The sequence below is a fragment of the Ranitomeya imitator genome, chromosome 10 (genome assembly GCF_032444005.1).
Source record: "Ranitomeya imitator isolate aRanImi1 chromosome 10, aRanImi1.pri, whole genome shotgun sequence".
In the NCBI taxonomy this organism is placed as follows: Eukaryota; Metazoa; Chordata; class Amphibia; order Anura; family Dendrobatidae; genus Ranitomeya; species Ranitomeya imitator.
In genome coordinates, this window is record NC_091291.1 from 17,059,455 (window position 1) to 17,086,030 (window position 26,576).

Sequence of the window (26,576 nt, forward strand, 5' to 3'; positions counted from 1 at the left end):
TCTTTCCTTATTAACTATGACCTCCGCACTTCCCACTTATGAACTATGGACTCCACGCCATCCTTATTTACCGCTGTCCTCTCTCCACTGTTTATCCTCACACTGTACCTATCTCCACACTGCCCCCTCGCCATACTGTTACCCACATGCTGCCCCTTCTTTATACTGTGCACCTTACAAGCTGCCCTTCTCCATACTATCCCCAACATGCTGCCTCCTCTCTATGCTGTATACTTCATAAGTGTCACAGGATTTCCGCAACAGAGTAGGGTTAAGCAATTGCAGCGTCTGGTGACACATACACCTGTGATAGTTAGAACAGCTTATCCGTCCTATTGGCTTTTTTTGCTCTGGTGCTGCAAGGGTTACACTGCTCAGTTGGACTCTTGGAGTTCTCTGTCAAGGGTGGTATCAGCTGTTCTGAGTTTGTTACTCCCAGCAGGTATAAGAACCCTCCTCCTTGCTTCTGACATTACCAGTCATAGTTACCACTGCCTGGTTTGGAGTTGAAGGAGATAGTTCAGAGTTTAGAGTTGGAGGTTGGAGAGTTTTTCAGGGGATTCATTGCTGCGTGCAGTTGGTTTGCATGCTTATCTTTATCCTATCCCATTTGGTTTCTTCCTTCCTATTCCTGCCCTGCTTCCCACTCTTGTTTGGTGAGTATATTTGTGTGATTGTAGTTTTCATTTATCCCTGTCTGTTTACCCCTGTCTGTCTGGATAGTTTTTGCCTATACATTTTGGCCTCACATCTTCGTAAGGTGAGGGAAGGAACAGAAAAGGGTAAGATAGGAACATAACCAAGAACCGGACCTTGGAATCACCGTCCGGGGTAATCTGGGAGACAGGAATAGCCTAGAGTAATTCAAGTAATTGGGTAGGGGCCCATAGTCCCTAGTCACTGAGTGACCATAGGCTGCCCTCAGTGTACACTATCTTCCACACGCAACCGCTCTACACAACCTTATCTACAAGCTACCTATCTCCATACTGTGCACCACATAAGTTGCACATCTCCATAGTTTCTCGCCCAATGTTCCTTCCATGCTGATCTCTTGCACATTTCTCCCCCCTCTTGAACCTTGTTCCCCCATACTGCCCTTCACACTTAGGCCTGTTGTGAATTCTGCTTTTGGGCTCCCTCCGGTGGTTGTAGATGGTAATGCAGTTGGGCCTGGACTGCAGGATTGGACAGGTGTATCTGCTAATTGCAAAGCTGACTGGGGTATTTAGCTTTGCAGGACTCTTTATTCCTTGCCAGTTGTCAATGTTCTATTGCCAGTAATGGTTCTCTGCCTGGCCTCTCCTGCCTGCTGCCATTTCAGCTAAAGATAAGTGTCTTATTCTTTTTCTTAGGCTCACAGGCTGTGTGTCTATTTTTTCGTGCTGTTCTTAGTTTCTATTTTGTTCCAGCTTCGACTGTCCTGTTGTTTTCTCAGACTGGTTGGATTCGCTGGAGTTGCAGATATACTCTCCACACCTTTAGTTAGGTGGTGGAGTTTTTGTATTTTTCTGCTGTGGATATTTTGTAGATTTTGTGCTGACCGCTCAGTATCCTGTACTATACTTCCCTATCTAGGTAGAAGTGGCCTCCTTTGCTAAATCTGTTTTCCGCCTGCGTGTGTCTTTTCCTCTCCTACTCACCGTCATTATTTGTGGGGGACTGCCTATACTTTGGGGGTCTACTCTGAGGCAAGTCAGTTTTCTTATTTTCCATCTTTAGGGATAATTAGTCCTCCGGCTGTGTCGAGGTGTCTAGGTCTGGATAGGTACACCCCACGGCTACATCTAGTGTCTGTGATAAGTTCAGTGTTAGCAGTCTGTATAGTTACCACTACTCCAGCGAAGGTTTTTTCATGTTGTTCCAAGGCCGCCTGATCATAACATAGGCCCCTCAATCACCCACGCCACAAAACGGTCATCTGTGTCTTCGGCAACCAAGGACTGCTTACCTTAACATCATCTTCGATGCCTCGGGTGCATCTGGGATGTCAGCAGTGTGATGCAACTCATCACGCCAGTGAACATCGGCTCGTAAGGGTCGCCTGGTGGGTGGTTGCTCCTCCTCTGCCTAAACAAAGAAAGCAGGAACCAGCATTGTCTCTGTTCTCCGAGCAGGCTGTCAGTGTAATATTCAGTTTGGAGAACTGGATGAGATCTATCCCTGGGGAATGGCAAAATGCCGCCTCCTGCGAGGTAACTCAGACTGCCGCCTGAGGCGAGATGCTCATTTTACCTTATGTAGAAGCACTCCGGCTACTTATATTTGTCAAGTAGAGAATATCCTGCTGAATGTTTTCTGCATCTAGACAAAGACCCCAAATATACAGACCATGTCCTTAAGAAGAACAAGAAGTCCTGAAAGTGATGATCCGGCCCCCACGGAGCCCTGATCTCACATCATCCGGTTTGTCTGCGGTCACATGTAAAGATAAAAGAGTAAACACAAGCCTCATACACAGAAGATCTGGGGTCAGTCCTCCCAGATGTTTGGAACAACCTCCTGCCAAGATCCTTCATAAACTATGTGCAAGTACCTAGAAGAAGTGGCGAAGGCAGAGGGCGGTCACCAAATATTGATGAGATTTAGATTTATTTTTTGGTCATTCACTTTGTATTTTGCACCACTTCTTTTTTTTAAAACATTCTGACTTTGCAGTGTTTTTTGAGACCTGCCCAAAACTTTTGCATAGTACTATATGCAGTTCTTAGGATTCGCTGTTTGTGTGATTATTTGTATTTGCTACTTTTTAACACAGTTTTAAATCTCCTGCATCATTGCACACCATAGATCACACATGTATCTCCGTCCTGCGCCATTTGTGGGGAAAAAGCTATGAAACCTGGCTCAAGTGCAATAAGATTCTAATGGTTGGAAATGGTTGGGGGGGGGGTGTCAAGACCAATATTGACCGCGGTCCCCTCCTTACGCTGCCCCACAGGCTTTCACCTCTAACAATGAGGTGTACATCATACACATGTCATGGTGACATTATGGAGATGACAGATTGGGAGGAGTTTGGGAGGCTTATTAATGGTGCAGAACCTGTCGCTCATCACATCACACAAGGAGCGATCATGATCCAGATCCTCAGTGTATTACTGCTGTGCATGGGAGCCGCGTCTGCTGCAGGTAACACCTGTATGAAATCTATCTATCATCTATCTATCTATCATCATCTATCTATATATCTATCTATGATTTATCTATTATCTATTATCTATCTATTATCTATCTATCTATCTATCTATTATCTATCTGTTATCTATATGTTATTTATCTATTATCTATCTATCTATTATGTATCTATCTATTATATATCTATATTTTATCTATTATCTATCTCTTATCTATTATCTATCTATCTATCATCTATCTATCATCTATCTGTTATCTATCTATTTAGCCATCCATACATCTTACCATCCATCCATCTACTCCATCCATTTATTTATCCTTCCATTCATCCATTCATCCATTGATTCATCCATCCATCCCTTTATCCATCCAACCATTTTTTCTTCCATGTATCCATCCATCTATTCATTCATCCATCCAATAAATTATTCATCCATCCATTTTTTCATCCATCCATTTATCCATTCATCCATTTATCTATCCATCTATTCAGCTATCCCATCCATCCATTTATCATCCATCCATTCATCTATCCAACCATCCATCTATCCAACCATCCATCCATTTATCCATCCATCTATTCATCCATCCATTTATCCATCCATCTATCCAACCATCCATTGATTTTTCCATTCATCCATTAATCAATCCATCTATTCCTCCATCCATCCAATCATTTATCCATCGATCCATGCATTCATTCATCCATCCATCCATCTCTCATCGGTACATCAGTTAATCTATTGAGCATGTCTGTCAGTCCAAATCTACAAACTATATTTAATAGCTGAATATTGCACATACACTTAATTTCAGATGATCTATTAAGTGTGGAGCAATAATTTTAAGCATTAATCCATGTAAATTTGAACTTTCGTATAGTATCGATACAAATATTTTATATTGTGCAACGCTCTAAGGTTGTGTTCACACTGAGGGTTTTTTTTTTGCTGACTTAATCAGCAAAATTTTGAGTTTTCAAAAGGGTTTTTAGAGTTTCCGCTTCAAAAACGCACAACAAAACCTCCAACAAACTCAGTGTGAACCATTGTATTTACCCACAGAGTTATTTTTTTTGTGGTCAAAATTGATGAGTTTTCTAGTCAACCCGCTTTAGGAAATGCTTCTTCTTTTGGAACTTTTTGGAGAGTTATTCAAGTGTTTTAGGAGAGTTTTTTCCCTGTAGAATTTTTTTTTGCAGCCTGTTGATTAGACTGCACCTAGTTTGGGGCAGATTTCAGCAGGATCCGCTTCAAAGAAGTGACGGGCACTTTTCTCCAGCCAGATGTTTTTTTTTTCAAAACCTGAAGTGGAGGAAAAAAACTCAAAAGACCAAACATTGAACTAGTAATTGGTTTTGCAACAGAATTTTAAAAGGAAGAGTCTTACAAGACTTGTTTCAGGATCCATGTGCACATACCCTAAGGCCGGTGTCACGAGTCCAGATATTTCTAGTACCAGAAAAAAAAGTACCGGAGATGTCAGTGTCTGTGTGTATAATACAGGCGGCACACGTGTAGCAACCGTGTGCCACCCGTGTACCGCATCAGTACCACAAGGATGGGCACCAGAAAAGAAGCGGTACAGTAAGCGCTGTTCCCCGTCACCGGGTGCTGAAGATGTAATTCTCCCCTGCTCTGCCAGTTATCAGGAGGGGAGAATGATGAGTTATAATCAAGTAAAAACAGCAACAACAGGCGGCAACTGATGGAACTATTACTATTCCCAGCTGCTGCCGCTAATACCAGTGAGAGCAGGAGGCAGCTGATGGCAGTATTACTCCCATCAGTCTACACCTGCTGCTGGTAATAACAGTGACAGCAGGAGCAACTGCTGAGAGTATTCCTCACCCGCCGCCCCACACACAGTTCAATCTCAGTGACTTCAGAGCAGATCACTGTGAGAATCGGTGATCTGCTCTCAAGTCACTGAGCTTGAACTGCGGTGACCTCATCACTGAGTTTTTGCCAAGTGCTGAGGTCACTGCAGTTCAGGGGCCTGGCTGGGAATGCAGCCTTAGGCTGCTTTTACACTTACCTGTTTTTTTGCAGCCTGTTATGTCGGGCCTTTTTTGCGGGCCGTATCGCCGCAATTTACAAGGTCTGCTGCAATATCGGACCCCCCAAAAATTGCGGATCGACGTTTTTCAATTTCCCAATACTATAGCAAAAGTATTGGGGACAAAGAAAATGGCGATCCGCAAAACCGGATGTCATGGCGCACGCAAAAACAACCTTGTTGATTTTCAATGGGGCCCATGTCCGTAAACCATGAAATATATCGAGCAAGCTCGATATTTTTTCATGCCCATAAATACGGCCCTCACGGCCTTATGACATACGGCGCTCACATGAATTTTTGCAGCCCGTTTTTGCGGCCCCATAGAAATGCATTGGGTCCACGAAAACAGGCCGAAAAAACACGGCAAGTGTAAAACCAGCCTTAGTGACCGGAGGTAACCTCGATGACGTCACCACTAGTCACTGACGCTGTGCTTCCAGCAGCTCAATCATCAGTGGGTCTCAGCCTGGACGATTGCATCTTGGCACCGTCTAGATTGAAAACTATTTATCTCCATACAAGGATTACAGTGTAGGAAAAAACCACGGACAGGTATGATATATTGTTTTTTTTTCTTCTATTTTTGTTTTATTACAGGAGATGAGGGCTTCAGTGGAATTAGGTGTTAGGTAAGACTAACTGTGTTTGTTATTTTTAAATAAAAAAGGAAAAGTGTGTTTTTTTATTTCTAATAAAGGACTTTATACTTGTGGTGTCTTTATTTATAAATATAACTACTGGACTAGTAATGGATATGTGTCTTATAGATACCTCTCCATTACTAATCCATAGGCTTGATGTCACCAGACAATACAAAGGTGACATCAACCCCACAAATATGAGCCACCACTCATCTTTTTCCCCTGCTTGCACTGATCACCGGCAGAGCAGGGGAGAATGATGAAAGCGTCCTCAGCACCTGGTGCCGGGGAACAGCGCCTACTGTACCGCTGCTTTTCAGGCGCTGGGACGTGTCACACGGATGATCAATGTACACGTGTGTGGGATGTTTTGCAGTGGGTGCTGACGGTAAAAAATGGACATGTCAGTGTGTTTTGCCCATGGACACACGGTCAGTGGAAACACACTGACGTGCACAGACCCATTCAAACAGTCACCACACGTACCAGAGACATGGACGTGTGAAAGAAACCTAAGGCTTCATTGTCTGCACATGGACCACAAAACCCTGGACCAACTTCAAGCCCCTTGACCAGAACTAGCAGTCTCTTATCTGCTTATGTTGTTAGTCCAGGTCAGAAGTCTCACTCTGGAGGTTGCGGTCTGTACACGGACCATGAAACAGACATGTGAACAGTGTCTGCATTTATGCTAACTGCAGATAATTGCTTTAGTTTTTCTGTGATCTTCTCACTTCCCTTGGTCTCTCTTATTGCTTTTCTCCACAGATCGTCTATGCATTGTGATCGATGGGTGGCTAAAGCAGGTGGATGCCGGTGCCGGTCTGGTTTACGGTGTGAATGAAAATGACAACATCTACCGCCGGGTGGACAATACCTGGGTGCAAGTTTCCGGGAGTTTGATGCATGTGACGGTCGGTCCAGCCGGTGTCTGGGGAGTCAACAGGCTTCAATCTGTCTATAAGTTAGTAAATAACAGCTTGATGCCTTTGTCAGGTAAGAGGACACCACGTGTGCCTTGCGGCTTTCTGGGGCTGCACCATTTTTTTCACCCACTCCATGTAAATTTAAGGGAAACAGTTGTGATCCAACATATAGGCCTCAATGCCAGGAGTATACTCGGACTGGCCCACAGGAAAACTGGAGAATTCTCCGGTGGGCCCCCAAGCAAGAATGGGCTCTCCACTCCACCTTTATGAGAAGTAGATTGGACAATACATTTATTTCACTATGTGCAGAAAATAACATCATCTCAACCTTTAATCAACAAACTATCCCATTTATTAACATATAGAAACATAGGCAAATTTGTGATTGAGGGTAATGTGACATTTGCATGTAGCTGAAGAGTGGACCACCAGAGTCAGTGTTACTGGTGGATCCTTGGCACCCCGGTCCGGCTCTGTACAGGAGACTTAGATACTAGGATCTGGTTTCTTTGGCCTTTACACTAAAGAGAAGTTCTAGTTGTTTTGTACCTGACCTTGCAGATGTAAGGGGGGTGGGAAGTAGAAGATGTGGTTCGTCAATGCCGATATAGTTGAAAGCAATAATGGGGGAGAGAGTATCTGATGACACCTGTCCCCCCACCTTTCCCCTCTGTCTTTGACACTGCGGGTGCGTGATGATGTCACTTCATCGTGTACCCGCTGTGTGTCGGGCAGACGGCAGGGCAGACGCTGATGCCGAAGTTGAGCCTGAATCAGAACGGGAACGAGTATTGTGTCTGTTTGTTTATATATATATATATATATATATATATATATATATATATACAGTGGGGCAAAAAAGTATTTAGTCAGTCAGCAATAGTGCAAGTTCCACCACTTAAAAAGATGAGAGGCGTCTGTAATTTACATCATAGGTAGACCTCAACTATGGGAGACAAACTGAGAAAAAAAAATCCAGAAAATCACATTGTCTGTTTTTTTAACAATTTATTTGCATATTATGGTGGAAAAGTATTTGGTCAGAAACAAAATTTCATCTCAATACTTTGTAATATATCCTTTGTTGGCAATGACAGAGGTCAAACGTTTTCTGTAAGTCTTCACAAGGTTGCCACACACTGTTGTTGGTATGTTGGCCCATTCCTCCATGCAGATCTCCTCTAGAGCAGTGATGTTTTTGGCTTTTCGTTTGGCAACACGGACTTTCAACTCCCTCCAAAGGTTTTCTATAGGGTTGAGATCTGGAGACTGGCTAGGCCACTCCAGGACCTTGAAATGCTTCTTACGAAGCCACTCCTTCGTTGCCCTGGCGGTGTGCTTTGGATCATTGTCATGTTGAAAGACCCAGCCACGTTTCATCTTCAATGCCCTTGCTGATGGAAGGAGGTTTGCACTCAAAATCTCACGATACATGGCCCCATTCATTCTTTCATGTACCCGGATCAGTCGTCCTGGCCTCTTTGCAGAGAAACAGCCCCAAAGCATGATGTTTCCACCACCATGCTTTACAGTAGGTATGGTGATTGATGGATGCAACTCAGTATTCTTTTTCCTCCAAACACGACAAGTTGTGTTTCTACCAAACAGTTCCAGTTTGGTTTCATCAGACCATAGGACATTCTCCCAAAACTCCTCTGGATCATCCAAATGCTCTCTAGCAAACTTCAGACGGGCCCGGACATGTACTGGCTTAAGCAGTGGGACACATCTGGCACTGCAGGATCTGAGTCCATGGTGGCGTAGTGTGTTACTTATGGTAGGCCTTGTTACATTGGTCCCAGCTCTCTGCAGTTCATTCACTAGGTCCCCCCACGTGGTTCTGGGATTTTTGCTCACCGTTCTTGTGATCATTCTGACCCCACGGGGTGGGAATTTGCGTGGAGCCCCAGATCGAGGGAGATTATCAGTGGTCTTGTATGTCTTCCATTTTCTAATTATTGCTCCCACTGTTGATTTCTTCACTCCAAGCTGGTTGGCTATTGCAGATTCAGTCTTCCCAGCCTGGTGCAGGGCTACAATTTTGTTTCTGGTGTCCTTTGACAGCTCTTTGGTCTTCACCATAGTGGAGTTTGGAGTCAGACTGTTTGAGGGTGTGCACAGGTGTCTTTTTATACTGATAACAAGTTTAAACAGGTGACATTACTACAGGTAATGAGTGGAGGAAAGAGGAGACTCTTAAAGAAGAAGTTACAGGTCTGTGAGAGCCAGAAATCTTGATTGTTTGTTTCTGACCAAATACTTATTTTCCACCATAATATGCAAATAAATTGTTAAAAAAACAGACAATGTGATTTTCTGGATTTTTTTTCTCAGTTTGTCTCCCATAGTTGAGGTCTACCTATGATGTAAATTACAGACGCCTCTCATCTTTTTAAGTGGTGGAACTTGCACTATTGCTGACTGACTAAATACTTTTTTGCCCCACTGTATATATCAGTGAGTGAGTCCTGGTGGCCATAAGACTGCTGTACTGACACAGGGTGGAGTAGGGTGAAGTAGCTGCTGGACTGCGAGTGAGGTGCAGGCGGAGATGATGTGGTGGATTGAGAAAGATGTGATGTGCTCGGTGTCAGAGATCGGTCAAAAACAGCAGACATGTCCACTTCCGTAACAGCTGACGGGATCTCACTCACCAAAGACTGTAGCGGGTAAATAAGTGGAGGTTCTGCGGATGGAGAACTGTGCGAGAACACTTGCCACGTTGAAGGATGAGAAACAGCAGATATGGTTAATGGGGCGGCCGGTGGTTGGCGAGGACAGTAAGATTTCCAGACTGAAGCATGTTGATCGCGCATGTTCCGGTTCATGCATATAATAGACAAATTAGTGGATTTTTTGCCTTTAGTCAGTCATTTTGTGCAAAGTTGGCAGATAACATGAGTTGAGTCATCCATTGTGGTCTCAAAAAAGGGCCAGGCTAGCCAACCTTTGCCTCCCCTGTGAACTTCAGACCCATGACCACTGCTTGCCACAGCCTAAAGGTACCTTCACACTCAGCGACGCTGCAGCGATACCGACAACGATGTTGATCGCTGCAGCGTCGCTGTTTGGTCGCTGGAGAGCTGTCACACAGACAGCTCTCCAGCGACCAACGATCCCGAGGTCCCCGGGTAACCAGGGTAAACATCGGGTAACTAAGTGCACTCCTCCTGCACTGGCTGTGAGCACAGCGGCCGGAAAGCAGAGCGGTGACGTCACAGCCAGTGCAGGAGGAGTGCAGAGAAGCAGAGCGCCGGGGACAGACAGCGGTAGGTAAGTATGTACTGTTTGTTTTTTTTTACTTTTACGCTGGTAACCAGGGTAAACACCGGGTTACTAAGCGCGGCCCTGCGCTTAGTAACCTGATGTTTACCCTGGTTACCAGTGAAGACATCGCTGGATCGGTGTCACACACGCCGATCCAGCAATGTCTGCAGGGAGTCCAGCGACGAAATAAAGTTCTGGACTTTCCTCAGAGACCAACGATCTCCCAGCAGGGGCCTGATCGTTGGTCGCTGTCACACATAACGATTTCCTTAACGATATCGTTGCTACGTCACAAAAAGCAACGATATCGTTAACGATATCGTTATGTGTGAAGGTACCTTAAGTTGTGACTTAGGATGCAGTGCTTGTTGTGGTTGCATCACTTATGAGGACTGTACTGTGTGTGATGTTAAGTGTTGTGAATTCTGTGGCAGAGCTCCCTCCTGTGGTCACAAGTGGTACTTCGGCTGATTCTCTCTCTGGGAGCTTCCGTTTGTGGAGGAAAGTGGTACTGCGGCTTCTGAGTTTCCTCCCTCAGATGATCTGGTGAGGTCGTTAGGTGCTTCTCTACTTAACTCCACCTAATGCTTTTATCCATGCTTCCTGTCAATGTTCCAGTGTTGGACTTGTTTTTCCCTGGATCATTCCTGTGGCCTGCTGCTCTGCATAGCTAAGTGCTTCTTTGCTATTTGTTTGCTATTTTTTCTGTCCAGCTTGTCTATTTGTTTTGCTGGAAGCTCTGGGACGCAAAGGGTGTACCTCCGTGCCGTTAGTTCAGTACGGAGGGTCTTTTTGCCCCCTTTGCGTGGTTTTCTTTAGGGTTTTGTGTAGACCGCAAAGTTACCTTTCCTCGCTCTGTTTAGTAAGTCGGGCCTCACTTTGCTGAATCTATTTCATCCCTACGTTTGTCTTTTCATCTTAACTCACAGTCATTATATGTGGGGGGGCTGCCTTTTCCTTTGGGGTATTTCTCTGAGGCAAGGTAGGCTTATTTTCTATCTTCAGGCTAGTTAGTTTCTCAGGCTGTGCCGAGTTGCATAGGCAGAGTTAGGCGCAATCCACGGCTGCCTCTAGTGTTGTTTGGAGAGGATTAGGGATTGCGGTCTGCAGAGTTCCCACGTCTCAGAGCTCGTTCTATGATTTTGGGTTATTGTCAGATCACTGTATGTGCTCTGACTGCTATGTCCATTGTGGTACTGAATTGCCTTTCATAACAGTACAGGAAGCCAAAAGTACTAATGATTCTCAATAGAGGGAAAAAAGAAGTTCTGAGACCATTTTTTTTCTTTGCACTGTGTTTTACCTTTTTTTTCCCCTAGACATTTGGGTGGTTCAGGACACAGGTGTGGACATGGAGATTCAGGGTCTGTGCTCTTCAATGGATAATCTCGTTATAAATGTACAAAAGATTCAAGATTTGGTGGTTCAGAAGCCTATGTTTGAACCAAGAATTCCTATTCCTGATTTGTTTTATGGTGATAGAGTCAAGTTTGTGAATTTCAAAAATAATTGCAAACTGTTTCTGGCCTTGAAACCTCACTCCTCTGGTGACCCAGCTCAACAAGTGAGAATTATTATTTCTTTTTTGCGTGGCGACTCTCAAGACTGGGCATTTTCCCTTGCGCCAGGAGATCCTGCATTAAGTAATATTGATGCGTTTTTCCTGGCACTCGGATTGCTGTACGATGAGCCTAATTCAGTGGATCAGGCAGAGAAAAATTTGCTGGCTTTGTGTCAGGGTCAGGATGAGATAGAGGTATATTGTCAGAAATTTAGAAAGTGGTCTGTACTCACTCAATGGAATTCAGAAAGGGTCTCTCTGAAGCCCTTAAAGATGTCATGGTGGGATTTCCTATGCCTGCTGGTCTGAATGAATCTATGTCTTTGGCCATTCAGATCGGTCGACGCTTGCGCGAGCGTAAATCTGTGCACCATTTGGTGGTATTACCTGAGATTAAACCTGAGCCTATGCAGTGCGATAGGACTTTGTCCAGAGTTGAACGGCAAGAACACAGACGTCTGAATGGTCTGTGTTTCTACTGTGGTGATTCCACTCATGCCATCTCTGATTGTCCTAAGCGCTCTAAGCGGTTCGCTAGGTCTGCCACCATTGGTACAGTACAGTCAAAATTCCTTCTGTCCTTTACCTTGATCTGCTCTTTGTCATCGTATTCTGTCATGGCATTTGTTTATTCAGGCGCTGCCCTGAATTTGATGGACTTAGAGTATGCTAAGCGTTGTGGGTTTTTCTTGGAGCCCTTGCAGTGTCCTATTCCCTTGAGAGGAATTGATGCTACGCCTTTGGCCAAGAATAAGCCTCAATACTGGACCCAGCTGACCATGTGCATGGCTCCTGCACATCAGGAGGATATTCGCTTTCTGGTGTTGCATAATCTGCATGATGTGGTCGTGTTGGGGTTGCCATGGTTACAAGTCCATAATCCAGTATTAGATTGGAAATCCATGTCGGTGTCCAGCTGGGGTTGTCAGGGGGTACATGGTGATGTTCCATTTCTGTCAATTTCGTCATCCACCCCTTCTGAGGTCCCAGAGTTCTTGTCTGATTACCGGGATGTATTTGATGAGCCCAAGTCCGATACCCTACCTCCGCATAGGGATTGTGATTGTGCTATCAATTTGATTCCTGGTAGTAAATTCCCAAAAGGTCGACTGTTTAATTTATCCGTGCCTGAGCACACCGCTATGCGCAGTTATGTGAAGGAATCCCTGGAGAAGGGGCATATTCGCCCGTCATCGTCGCCATTAGGAGCAGGGTTCTTTTTTGTAGCCAAGAAGGATGGTTCGCTGAGACCTTGTATAGATTACCGCCTTCTTAATAAGATCACGGTTAAATTTCAGTACCCCTTGCCATTGTTATCTGATCTGTTTGCTCGGATTAAGGGGGCTAGTTGGTTCACAAAGATAGATCTTCGTGGTGCGTATAATCTGGTGCGAATTAAGCAAGGCGATGAATGGAAAACTGCATTTAATACGCTCGAGGGTCATTTTGAGTATCTAGTGATGCCGTTCGGACTTGCCAATGCTCCATCAGTGTTTCAGTCCTTTATGCATGACATCTTCCGAGAGTACCTGGATAAATTCCTGATTGTGTACTTGGATGACATTTTGATCTTCTCGGATGATTGGGAGTCTCATGTGAAGCAGGTCAGAATGGTTTTTCAGGTCCTGCGTGCTAATTCTTTGTTTGTGAAGGGATCAAAGTGTCTCTTTGGTGTGCAGAAGGTTTCATTTTTGGGGTTCATCTTTTCCCCTTCTACTATCGAGATGGATCCTGTTAAGGTCCAAGCCATCCATGATTGGACTCAGATGACATCTCTGAAAAGTCTGCAAAAGTTCCTGGGCTTTGCTAATTTTTATCGTCGCTTCATCTGCAATTTTTCTAGTATTGCTAAACCATTGACCGATTTGACCAAGAAGGGTGCTGATGTGGTCAATTGGTCTTCCGCTGCTGTGGAAGCCTTTCAAGAGTTGAAGCGTCGTTTTTCTTCTGCCCCTGTGTTGTGTCAACCAGATGTTTCTCTTCCGTTCCAGGTCGAGGTTGATGCTTCTGAGATTGGAGCGGGGGCTGTTTTGTCGCAGAGAGGTTCTGATTGCTCAGTGATGAAACCATGCGCTTTCTTTTCCAGGAAGTTTTCGCCTGCTGAGCGAAATTATGATGTGGGCAACCGAGAGTTGCTGGCCATGAAGTGGGCATTCGAGGAGTGGCGTCATTGGCTTGAAGGAGCTAAGCATCGCGTGGTGGTATTGACTGATCATAAGAACTTGACTTATCTCGAGTCTGCCAAGCGGTTGAATCCTAGACAGGCTCGTTCGTCGCTGTTTTTTGCCCGTTTTAACTTTGTGATTTCGTACTTCCGGGCTCTAAAAATGTGAAGGCGGATGCTCTGTCTAGGAGTTTTGTGCCCGACTCTTCGGGTTTGTCTGAGCCGGCGGGTATCCTCAAGGAGGGAGTAATTGTGTCTGCCATCTCCCCTGATTTGCGGCGGGTGCTGCAAAAATTTCAGGCTAATAAACCTGATCGTTGTCCAGCGGAGAAACTGTTTGTCCCTGATAGGTGGACGAATAAAGTTATCTCTGAGGTTCATTGTTCGGTGTTGGCTGGTCATCCTGGAATCTTTGGTACCAGAGAGTTAGTGGCTAGATCCTTTTGGTGGCCATCTCTGTCGCGGGATGTGCGTACTTTTGTGCAGTTCTGTGGGATTTGTGCTCGGGCTAAGCCCTGCTGTTCTCGGGCCGGTGGGTTGCTTTTGCCCTTGCCGGTCCCGAAGAGGCCTTGGACACATATCTCTATGGATTTTATTTCAGATCTTCCCGTTTCTCAAAAGATGTCAGTCATTTGGGTGGTCTGTGATCGCTTTTCTAAGATGGTCCATCTGGTACCCTTGTCTAAATTGCCTTCCTCCTCTGATTTGGTGCCATTGTTCTTCCAGCATGTGGTTCGTTTACATGGTATTCCAGAGAATATCGTTTCTGACAGAGGTTCCCAGTTTGTTTCGAGGTTTTGGCGAGCCTTTTGTGGTAGGATGGGCATTGACTTGTCTTTTTCCTCGGCTTTCCATCCTCAGACTAATGGCCAGACCGAACGAACCAATCAGACCTTGGAAACATATCTGAGATGTTTTGTTTCTGCTGATCAGGATGACTGGGTGTCCTTTTTGCCTTTGGCTGAGTTCGCCCTTAATAACCGGGCCAGCTCGGCTACCTTGGTTTCGCCATTTTTCTGCAACTCTGGGTTCCATCCTCGTTTCTCTTCAGGACAGGTTGAGTCTTCGGACTGTCCTGGTGTGGATACTGTGGTGGACAGGTTGCAGCAGATTTGGACTCATGTAGTGGACAATTTGACCTTGTCCCAGGAGAGGGCTCAACGTTTTGCTAATCGCAGACGCTGTGTGGGTCCCCGACTTCGTGTTGGGGATCTGGTTTGGTTATCTTCTCGTCATATTTCTATGAAGGTGTCCTCTCCTAAGTTTAAACCTCGTTTCATTGGTCCGTATAGGATTTCTGAGGTTCTTAATCCTGTGTCTTTTCGTCTGACCCTTCCAGATTCTTTTTCCATACATAACGTATTCCATAGGTCATTGTTGCGGAGATACGTGGCACCTATGGTTCCATCTGTTGACCCTCCTGCCCCGGTTTTGGTGGAGGGGGAGTTGGAGTATATTGTGGAGAAGATTTTGGATTCTCGTGTTTCAAGACGGAGACTCCAGTATCTGGTTAAATGGAAGGGTTATGCTCAGGAAGATAATTCCTGTTTTTTTGCCTCTGATGTCCATGCTCCCGATCTTTTTCGTGCCTTTCATGTGGCTCATCCTGGTCGGCCTGGGGGCTCTGGTGAGGGTTCGGTGACCCCTCCTCAAGGGGGGGTACTGTTGTGAATTCTGTGGCAGAGCTCCCTCCTGTGGTCACAAGTGGTACTTCGGCTGATCCTCTCTGGGAGCTTCCGTTTGTGGAGGAAAGTGGTACTGCTGCTTCTGAGTTTCCTTCCTCAGGTGACCTGGTGAGGTCGTTAGGTGCTTCTCTACTTAACTCCACCTAATGCTTTTATCCATGCTTCCTGTCAATGTTCCAGTGTTGGACTTGTTTTTCCCTGGATCATTCCTGTGGCCTGCTGCTCTGCATAGCCAAGTGCTTCTTTGCTATTAGTTTGCTATTTTTTCTGTCCAGCTTGTCTATTTGTTTTGCTGGAAGCTCTGGGACGCAAAGGGTGTACCTCCGTGCCGTTAGTTCGGTACGGAGGGTCTTTTTGCCCCCTTTGTGTGGTTTTCTTTAGGGTTTTGTGTAGACCGCAAAGTTATCTTTCCTATCCTCGCTCTGTTTAGTAAGTCGGGCCTCACTTTGCTGAATCTATTTCATCCCTACGTTTGTCTTTTCTTCTTACTCACAGTCATTATATGTGGGGGGCTGCCTTTTCCTTTGGGGTATTTCTCTGAGGCAAGGTAGGCTTATTTTCTATCTTCAGGCTAGTTAGTTTCTCAGGCTGTGCCGAGTTGCATAGGCAGAGTTAGGCGCAATCCACGGCTGCCTCTAGTGTTGTTTGGAGAGGATTAGGGATTGCGGTCTGCAGAGTTCCCACGTCTCAGAGCTCGTTCTATTATTTTGGGTTATTGTCAGATCACTGTATGTGCTCTGACCGCTATGTCCATTGTGGTACTGAATTGCCTTTCATAACAGTTAAGATGGAGGAAGAGGAGGAGAGGCCACTTGATGCAGAGCTTGCCATCTACTGGAGCACGTTCTGTCCCTCATCTGCAATCCAGTAACAAAAGCTGTCAAAATGCTGCACAATTTCTCACTGCAACAAAACAAACCTACTTCTAATCTCTCATATCATCCCTGTCTCACAACCCTTAACAGCTATTCAGAACTTTCAATTCTCTCCTCCATGCTCCAGGTCCCCCTTCCTCTCCACTCATCTCAGCTGAAGACTTTGCCTCATTCTTTAAACAGAAGATTGACAACATAAGGCAAAGCTTTTGCCTAAAGTCCCCACAGCCTCTCCTCATAAATACTCAAAAAACAACTTCACCATCACGGAAGATCAACTTTCCTCTTTACTCTCCAAATCACATCTCACCACCTGTCAACTAAACCCAATCCTGTCACACTTCATTCCAAACCTTACAACAGTTTTTATCTCGAAACTAACTCACCACTTCAACCTTACATTAACAACTATATAAACCTACAAAAATATCTTCTCGGATAAGTGGAGCATACCCTTAAGCCATAGCATAAGACAGACCAAGATTGAGGATCTCTGGGTTATGAGATCCAAAGCTAATAAGCAATAAGTTATAAATTGTAGAGCATAAAACAAAATCCAACATAAAGGGTTTAGCAAAAGAATATTAAATTTTATTAAGCATAAGTATATGACAATGACAAGTAATGAGGGGAGGTAAAAAAGCAGCTAAAAGACCGATGTGAAGGAGGATGGACCAATGTGTATCACATCGGGGAAAAACACAGGTGTCCCTCGGCAAAAACCTGAAGATAATGATATGCTGGTATGGGGAGATACAAGTACAGTAAAGTGAGCCAGTTAGATCATGTAGCAGTATAGATTATAGGGCAGAAAACTGAAGGCATAACTGCCTGGTAATGAACTCCTATTGGAGAACGCATCTGAAATAGGTGCTACATCTAAATGTAACTGCTAAGGACTGGATATCAGGAGGATACCAGCATAAATGTCTCGGGGCAAAAAGTCTGTTCAGGTAAAAGTCAAACAGTATAAGATAATATTACCTTGAGACATGTCGTAACTAAGGTGCAGGAGTGCAGGTGGGACACACTGACAGATTTATGCTGATATTATAATTAACAAAAAAACACATGCAAAGGCTTCCTAAGCGTTTAGATAGGCCCCTTAGTCTGTTTCAGTAGGCTCCACAATCATGGGGAAGACTGCTGACCTGACAGATGTCCAGAAGGCAGTCATTGACACACTCCACAAGGCGGGTAAGCAACAAAAGGTTATTGCTAAAGAAGCTGGCTGTTCAAAGAGTGGCCAAGACAGGACACTGAGTGTCTCCCATTCAGACATCCCCACCACCTCATTTGGCCCCTATCTGTCAGTGCCCCAAAAGGTTCAGTTTTAGGACCCCTGCTCTACTCCATCTACACCTACGTCTTGGGACAGCTGATGGAGTCTCACAGCTTTCAGTATCACCTCTATGCTGATGACACACAGATCTACCTCTCTGGACCTGATATCACCTCCTTACTTATCAGATTCCCACAATGTCTGTCCTCTATTTCATCTTTCTTCACTGATAGATTTCTAAAACTTAACATGGATAAAACCAAATTTATCATCTTTTCTCCATCTCATTCAACCCCCCACAACTGACCTATCCATCAAAATCAATGGCTTGACTCTGATCTCTCCTTCAAATCTAAGATCCAAGCCCTTTCCCCTTTCTGCCAACTCCAACTCAAAAATATATCTAGAATCCGCGAATTCCTTGTACATGCCCTCATCAACTCCTGCCTTGACTACTGCAACCTCTTCCTCTGTGTCCTCCCTTCTAACACTCTTGCATCCATTCAATCTATCCTAAACTCTGCTGCCCAACAAATCCACCTGTCCCCCCGCTATTCCCCGGCCTCTCCCCTCTGTCAATCCATGCACTGTCTCCTCATTGCCCAGAGACTCCAGTACAAAACCCTAACCATGACATACAAAGCCATCCACAACCTGTCTCCTCCATACATCTGTGACCTTGTCTCCCGGTACTTACCTACACGTAACCTCCGATCCTCACAAGATCTCCTTTTCTACTCCCCTCTTATCTCCTCTTCCCACAATCACATACTAGATTTCTCCAGTAGATCTCCTCTACTCTGGAACTGTGTCCCTCAACATATCATACTCTCACCTACCGTGGAAACCTTGAAAAGGAACCTGAAGAAACACCTCTTCCGACAAGCCTACAACCTGCAGTAACCACCGATCCACCAAACCGCTGCACGACCAGCTCTACCCTCACCTACTGTATACTCACCTATCTCTTGTAGACTTTGATGGCCCATGGATGACCGTTGCTGTGCCATTTGCAAATTTCTACTGTGGGTCTATTGATGCCACTTTTCCTGGGGTCTGCTCCTAATTTTAGCTGCTTGGGAAGCTTTTTGTCAACCCTTAAGGTGTTGTCTATGCGTTTGGTTTGGCCTCCCATTGAATATAATGGCCTTCGGGTACGTTCGTTGATCATGTCGGGCAAATCAAACAGAATCAAACCTTGAAAGGTTCGCTCATCTCTACTGGAGATATAGTTTATTTTCCTGTATAACCAGCTCCTGACATTCTGTTGGAGTCACTGCAAGTTGCATACTCCTCCTCGACTAAAAATGCACAGGAAATAATTTTCATTTTTGCACAATATTTTCTTTAAACCTTTGCTTTCATTTTCTTTCCACAGGTCGTCTGAAACAGATAGATGCAGGTGGAAATATATTCGTGGCTGGAGTCAATGGAATGGATGCTATTTACTGTTTGAACCAAAACAGTGCCACTTCCAATTCTCCCAACCCAAACTACGTCAGTGTAGATGGAAGTCTGAAGTATGACGCCTGTGGTCCCTGGGGCTGCTGGGGAGTCGACGCCTACGACGATATATATTACCGCTCTAACGTGCAGCCCACAGACTGCCGAGGGACAAGCTGGCAACAAATAGGAGGCAAAATGAAAATGGTGGAGGTCGGCACAGACGGTTCTGTGTATAGTGTGAACTCCCAGGGAAAAGTGTACAAAAGGTAAAAGCTACCATACTACAGTGGTGGAACCAGAAACACATGGGCTACTTGCACATTGAACAAGTCTGTAGAAACCTGTTCACACCACCAAGAAACTTGAAGACACAAAAGAGCACAGTGAGGTCAAAAATACTCTGTTGTAAAAAAAAATCACAGTAATAAGCAAGTGCTAGTCAAAAGATGGAAAAAAAACAGGGTATTTAGTTGATACTTATTTTTGCAAAAAAATGTATACTAAGCTGCTCCACCAATCATCAAGGTATACCCTTATAGAGCAGTCCTATCTAATGTATATAATCCCTATCTGATGTATTTAAAACCTGATCATCTGTATAGTACCTGTATGAACAGGGTTCAGAGAGGGAATATCCATGTGGAACATGCAGGATGGAACAGCTACAATGCAAATGACCCATAAGGAGTGGTGGATTCCCCAGTCTTGTAGAAACAAGAGAACAATTATAGAACCAGAAACACATGGGCTACTTGCACATTGCACAAGTCTGTAGAAACCTGTTCACACCACCAAGAAACTTGAAGACACAAAAGAGCACAGTGAGGTCAAAAATACTCTGTTGTAAAAAAAAATCACAGTAATAAGCAAGTGCTAGTCAAAAGATGGAAAAAAAACAGGGTATTTAGTTGATACTTTTTTTTGCAAAAAAATGTATACTAAGCTGCTCCACCAATCATCAAGGTATACCCTTATAGAGCAGTCCTATCTAATGTATATAATCCCTATCTGATGTATTTAAAACCTGATCATCTGTATAGTACCTGTATGAACAGGGTTCAGAGAGGGAATATCCATGTGGAACATGCAGGATGGCACAGCTACAATGCAAATGACCCATAAGGAGTGGTGGATTCCCCAGTCTTGTAGAAACAAGAGAACAATTATAGAACCAGAAACACATGGGCTACTTGCACATTGAACAAGTTTGTAGAAACCTGTTCACACCACCAAGAAACTTGAAGACACAAAAGAGCACAGTGAGGTCAAAAATACTCTGTTGTAAAAAAAAAACCCACAGTAATAAGCAAGTGGTAGTAAAAAGATGGAAAAAAACAGGGTATTTAGTCGATACATTTTTTTGCAAAAAAATGTATACTAAGCTGCTTTTTTGCAAAGAACGTATCATCTATATACCCTGTTTTTTTCCATCTTTTGACTACCACTTGCTTATTACTGTGGTTTTTTTTACAACAGAGTATTTTTGACCTCACTGTGCTCTTCTGTGTCTTCAAGTTTCTTGGTGGTGTGAACAGGTTTCTACAGACTTGTTCAATGTGCAAGTAGCCCATGTGTTTCTGGTTCTATAATTGTTCTCTTGTTTCTACAAGACTGGGGAGTCCATCACTCCTTTGTGGGTCATTTGCATTAAAGCTGTTCCATCCAGCATGTCCACATGGATATTCCTTCTCTGAACCCTGCTTATACAGGTACTATACAGATGATCAGGTTTTAAATACATCAGATAGGGATTATATACATTAGATAGGACTGCTCTATAAGGGTATACCTTGATGATTGGTGGAGCAGCTTAGTATACATTTTTTTGCAAAAAACCGTATCAACTAAATACCCTGTTTTTTTCCATCTTTTGACTAGCACTTGCTTATTACTGTGATTTTTTTTTACAACACTGTATTTTTGACCTCACTGTGCTCTTTTGTGTCTTCATACTACAGTGGTGAACAGTAAAATTTTGACATTTTGTGGGGATTATTGGCATGTGACTTGTTATGAGCTGGGATTTTATAAGGGTCTATCCAAAGGGGGGATATGCCCCATGTATTGTAAGCAGCATAAAGACCTTACTTTGAAGACAGCAAAACCTTATAGCACACATCTCAGCTGCTGACGAATCTGATAGCACACACCTCAGCTGCTGCAGAACATCATAATACACCTCAGCTGCTGGGGAACCTCATAATACACCTCAGCTGCTGCAAAAGATCTTAATACACATATCATTTGAGCACCTTCAGCTGCACTAATGTCTCCATGTAGTGAATGTCACTACTCGGAGCTGTGGAGCATCAAACATTGCTGCATTCCATCAACCAGAGGAAGGAACACTGGCATACACAGCTCAGGAATAGAAACATCCTTGTCACTTTCTCCTTCTAGCCCATCACTTCATCCTCTCCTTAAACATTTTATTATGTGAGTAACTGCTATGTGCAGGCAGGCCCGCATTTGCCACTAGGCGCCGGGAGTCCGGTGCCTATGGCGGCGGATTGCAGGGGGCGGCACAAAAAGAGAGAGGGAAAGTTTTTGTTTTTTTAAATCTCCCCTCCTCCATTAGACAATGTGATAAATTTGCTGTCTTTTTTATGAGTTGAAACGCGCAACTCCATTCATTTATATTCGTGTCTTTAGGACAAGTCTACAAATGAACCATGAACTCAGGGAGCTGATTTACCCCGAAATTACTAGTGCTGACACTTCTGGGGTCCAAAAAGTGCCATTCAGCTGCCTACTCAGAGTTGCTGCAATGTCCAAATGCTGCTGTTGTACCTGCAGGGTGGTGAAGTAATCTCACCCCACTGCAGATGTCACGCAGGGTGCAGTAGAGGAGGAAAGGAGCTTGGAGGAGGACAGGAGCCCAGGAGGAGGACTGGAACTCGGAGGAGGGCAGCAACCTGTAGCATGACAGGAGCCAGAAGGAGGACAGTAACCCGGAGGAGGGCAGCAACCCGTAGGAGGACAGGAGCCAGGAGGAGGACAGCAACCCATAGGAGGACAGCAGCCCGGAGGAGGACAGCAACTCGTAGGAGGACAGGAGCCCAGGAACTCCTAGGAGGACAGTAGTCCGGAGGAGGACAGCAACCTGTAGGAGGACAGGAGCCAGGATGAGGACAGGAACCCAGAGGAGGGCAGCAACCCATAGGAGGACAGGAGCCAGGAGGAGGACAGGAACCCATAGGAAGACAGGAGCCCGGAGGACAGCAACTCATAGGAAGACAGGAGCCCAGGAACCCCAAGGAGGACAGTAGTCCGGAGGAGGACAGCAACCTATAGGAGGACAGGAGCCAGGATGAGGACAGGAACCCGTAGGAGAACAGGAGCTAAGTGGAGGACAGAAACCTGTAGGAGGACAGGGGCCCAGGAACCCAGAAGGAGGATAGGAACCCAGTAACCTGTAGAAGGACAGGAACCCAGGAGCCCGTAGGAGGACAGGAGCTCATACAATGACAGGAGCCCAGAGGAGGACAAGAAGAGCCCGTAGGCGGACAGGAGCCCAAAGGAGGGTAGGAGCCAGGAGGAAGACAGTCACTGGAGCCAGGGAGAGGACAGGCACACAGGACCAGGTAAGTGAACATAGAGCTAAAGGGTCTTAGGGGGGCTATTACTATAGATTGGGGGACAGGTGGTGCTTTTACTGTAGACTGGGGGTTACAGGGGCTATCACTGTAGGCTGGGGATTAGGGGGCTTTTCTTGTAGACTGGCTTTTAGAGGGGCTATTTCTGTAGACTGGATATTAGAAGGGCTATAACAGTAGATTGAGCTTTGGGGGCTATGTCTGTAGACTGGTGCTTAGGGGAGCTATGACTGTAGATTGGGGGCTAGGGACGCTATAACTGTAGACTTGGGGTTAGTTGGTGCTTTTACTGTAGATTCGGGGTTAAGGAGGCTATCACTGTAGACTGTGGGTTAGGGGGACTATTTCTGTAGACTTGGGGTTATTGGGGGATATCGCTGTAGACTGGGGTTTAGGGGGCTGTTTCTGTAGACTTGGGGTTAGTGGGGGCTATCACTGTAGATGGGGGTTTAGGGGGGCTATAACTGTAGACCGGGGATAGGGGGACTATTACTATAGACTGGGGTTAGGGGAGCTATTACAGTAGACTGGAGTTTAGAGGGGCTATTACTGGCGACTTGGGGTTAGGGGGCTATTACTATAGACTGGTATTTAGGGGGCTATAATTGTAGACTGGATTTTAAGGGGGATATTATTGAAGACTGGATGTTAGGGACGCTAAGAGAGTGAGGAGATAATGCAAGGGACAAAATTGATGGGGGACAGTGTAAGGATTCAGTATTGAGGGGGGACAGTATGGGTGGGTCAGTATTGAGAGAGGGCAGCATAGGGGGGGACCAGTATGGAGAGGGGCAACATAGGGGACTCAATATGAAAAGAGGGGCAGCTTGGATGGCTCAGTATGGAGTGGGGACAGCATGAGTGCGACATTGTGAAGACAGACTCACGATGTGGGGACAGTGTGGAGATCATACTTCATAATTGAGGAAGGTGTGTGGTGGGAGGGTAAAATTTATAAGGTTGCACAGTGTTGCGTTTTAGTTTATAAAGGGGCAGTATGATGGTCATAGTACACAAGGATGAACAGTGTTTTGGTGTTAAGGTTGGCAGATCGCACTAAATAAAATAATAATGATAAAGTGTGATTGCAACCCGGGGTCCACCGTGTAGAGATGTAAAACTGCAGCTAATGTGAACAATGGCAGAACCTGCAGCAAGTGATTGCTTGCACTCAGAGTTAAACGTCACTCACTGAACTGCACTAGAGCTGTGTCACTCGCACACGGTAATGAAATGAATGCTCTCCTATAGAGATGTGTCAATCGCACACAAAAACAGAATAGAAATTATGCTAGATACGATCCCTGTTAACCTCACAGAGGATCAAAACCCGCTCACGGGGTGAGAAGCAAACAGTGGTCACACAGTCAGCAAGAGCACTCAATCAACTCCTCTCCGGAGGTGCCGGAATTCTAATGGCTAGATGCCAGCCCTGAATCAAATAAAGACAAACTCCTCTCCGGAGGTGCTGACCCTGAGCACATGCTGACAAAGACCACACTGTTGCTATGTCTCATTCACACACAGACAAAGGTTGATACTAGCGCACCGGCGTGCGCCATTGATAACCTTTTATACCTTCAAGGGAAGGTGTCGTGATTTTAGTTTTTGTATGAATAATTGATTATATAATCAATTACTCTTAATACAAAATTTAATTAACTACTTTCATAGTTTTTTATTTATTCCCTTTTATTTTTGCCACTGGAGGCTGCCATTTTCGTTAGTGGGGGCGTAAGTGTCTGGGCGCGACAATTGCACACCTCACTTACGGCAGCCATGGGCATAAGAGACTGCCGTCGGACTCCGACAGCATCCCTTACATTAAGGCCGTTCCTCCTGCCTCTCAGCTGTGACCTGGGCACGCCCACTCAGACAGGACCTGACCGGAGGACCAATCTGAAGCTGACACATCACCAGAGCAGCTGACGTCCAAGCACCAATGAGAAGGCGCCACATCACGGACATGCTCAGTAGGGTGATATCTGGACTTGGGCTCCAGAGCACAATGCTGCACGTGTATACCAGTAGTCACCATAGGCTTAGCTGGAGGGCAAGGAGTAACTACAGATACAGCATGAGCCTGGGCAAGGCGCTGGGACCAGAGTCTGTGCTGAGTAGTCATCACAGTGGCTGAGAATTAACGGGAGACCACAGCACCAGACAAGGCTTGGGATCTATCCTGTGTAGTGGAAAAATCCCGGAGCCAGCTTGTCATAGTACATAAGGGGGATGGTGGTGTGGTAGGAATATTTTATAGGATAATGTGGAGGCCATGTACTGTAAGAGGGACAGACAGTGTGGGGTAATATTTTATTTCAGGGGCACAGTATAGGGCTTATTTAAGGCTCAGCATAGGTGGTTATTTTTATTCAGGAACATTATTATGACACTGTTATCTTTAAGGGCACCATGTCAGGTTGTGCTGCAGAAGACATGAGAAGATGGAAGCCTGCAGAGACGGCTGTGGATGTGAAGTCATTATGGACTCAGGTACATGAGAAGACAGCGATCGGTGAGAATATTATCACAAAGACAATACACTATGCTAACATTTACACAGGTTTAGGTGAAAAAAAAAATTACCAGAACGCTTCTTTAACATTTGCAGAAAAATCTACTTTTATTTATTCTGCAAATTAGGGCATTTCGGTGCACCCTTGGTGCGGCCTACGCTTTGGTGCACCGTTACGCCCTCCTATTTCTAAATGAAAGACAGTCACTTTGGTTGAGCGCTCTTCTGTTCTCTATAAGAGAACTGCAGAGGGTTGACTCCAAATTAATGTCTATGTACGGTATATAGAATGGGAAGTCAGAAGAGCTCCTGTAGGTGTAATGTGGAGGGGTCACATACTTTTCTCCATGATATGTGCATATGTGATGGATGATATACTTGTGGTGTTGACCTGTTGACTGACCCTGTGGATGTGAGTAACTTCTCGCCTCTATTTCAGGGAAGGGATCTCTGCAGGGAATCCTATCGGAACCTCTTGGACCCAATTGAATTTTTATGACACATTCCAACATGTATCTTACGATCAGGGAAACCTATGGCTGATCACTGAAAAAGGAGTTATCTATAAGTGCAAAGTCAACGGCGCCGACCCAAGTTGTTATTAACTGCCGCGAAAATGTTCCACAGAAGCAAATTGCGCATCACAGTATGCTTTTTATTTTTGTGGTTTACACTAATTAATAACAGGGCAGTAAAAGGAAAAAATAAATTCTAAAAAAAAAATCCATATTAATCACACAAAATAAATTCGTACTTTCAAATAGGTTTTCTGCCTTTTTCTTGACGGATCCGTCAAACTCGTTAAATATTTTGGGACAGTTAATCTATAAGGAGATACAGTGGTGTTTGCAAACTTGTGAATCCTTCAGAACTTTTATCTTTCTTTTTAAATGTGACATAAAACTACATCAGATTTTCACACAAGTCCTAAAAGCACATAAAGGGAACCAAATCAGATAAATTAGTCAAAAATGTCATTAAATGAGGAAAATGATCCAATGTCATGTGTCTGCAAGAGGGAAAAGACCTTTTAGGATTGATAGGTCACTTGAAGGTGAAATTAAAGTCTGGGGTTTTCATTCAATGGGATGACAATCTGGTGTGAGTGGGTGACCTGTTATTATTTAAAGGACAAGGATCTATAAAAGTCTTATCTTCACAACACGTTTATTGAAGTGTATCATGGCAGGCACAAAGGAGATTTATGAGGACCCCAGAAGAGTTGTTGATGTTCATCAAGCTGAAAAAGTTGCAAATCCACTTCTAAAGAGTTTGGACTCCACCCTTTATACTCAGAAAGACCGTGTACAAATGGAGGAAATTTAAGTGATTAACCAACAAAGATAAAGGTACCTTCACACATAACGATTTCGTTAACAATATCGTTGCAACGTCACGCTTTTTGTGACGTAGCAA

General features: G+C 44.7%; 1 protein-coding gene across 1 annotated transcript; it reads left to right on the plus strand.

Moving 5' to 3' along the window:
- The first annotated feature begins 484 nt into the window (after positions 1–484).
- LOC138650883 (fish-egg lectin-like) lies at positions 485–25,878 on the plus strand. The gene is made up of 4 exons (XM_069740739.1): positions 485–656; positions 6,609–6,836; positions 18,982–19,315; positions 25,600–25,878. Exons 1-4 carry the CDS (start codon positions 587–589, stop codon positions 25,763–25,765), a joined length of 798 nt encoding a protein of 265 aa, XP_069596840.1. The 5' UTR covers positions 485–586; the 3' UTR covers positions 25,766–25,878.
- The last annotated feature ends 698 nt before the right edge of the window (positions 25,879–26,576 follow it).

Excerpts from the sequence above, each read along its gene's own strand:
- LOC138650883 (XM_069740739.1), top strand. The coding sequence starts at position 587 with ATGCTTATCTTTATCCTATCCCATTTGGTTTCTTCCTTCCTATTCCTG. Across the intron at positions 6,837-18,981 it reads CAGCTTGATGCCTTTGTCAG|GTCGTCTGAAACAGATAGAT; the intron begins GTAAGAGGACAC and ends TTCTTTCCACAG. Across the intron at positions 19,316-25,599 it reads CAGGGAAAAGTGTACAAAAG|GGAAGGGATCTCTGCAGGGA; the intron begins GTAAAAGCTACC and ends CCTCTATTTCAG.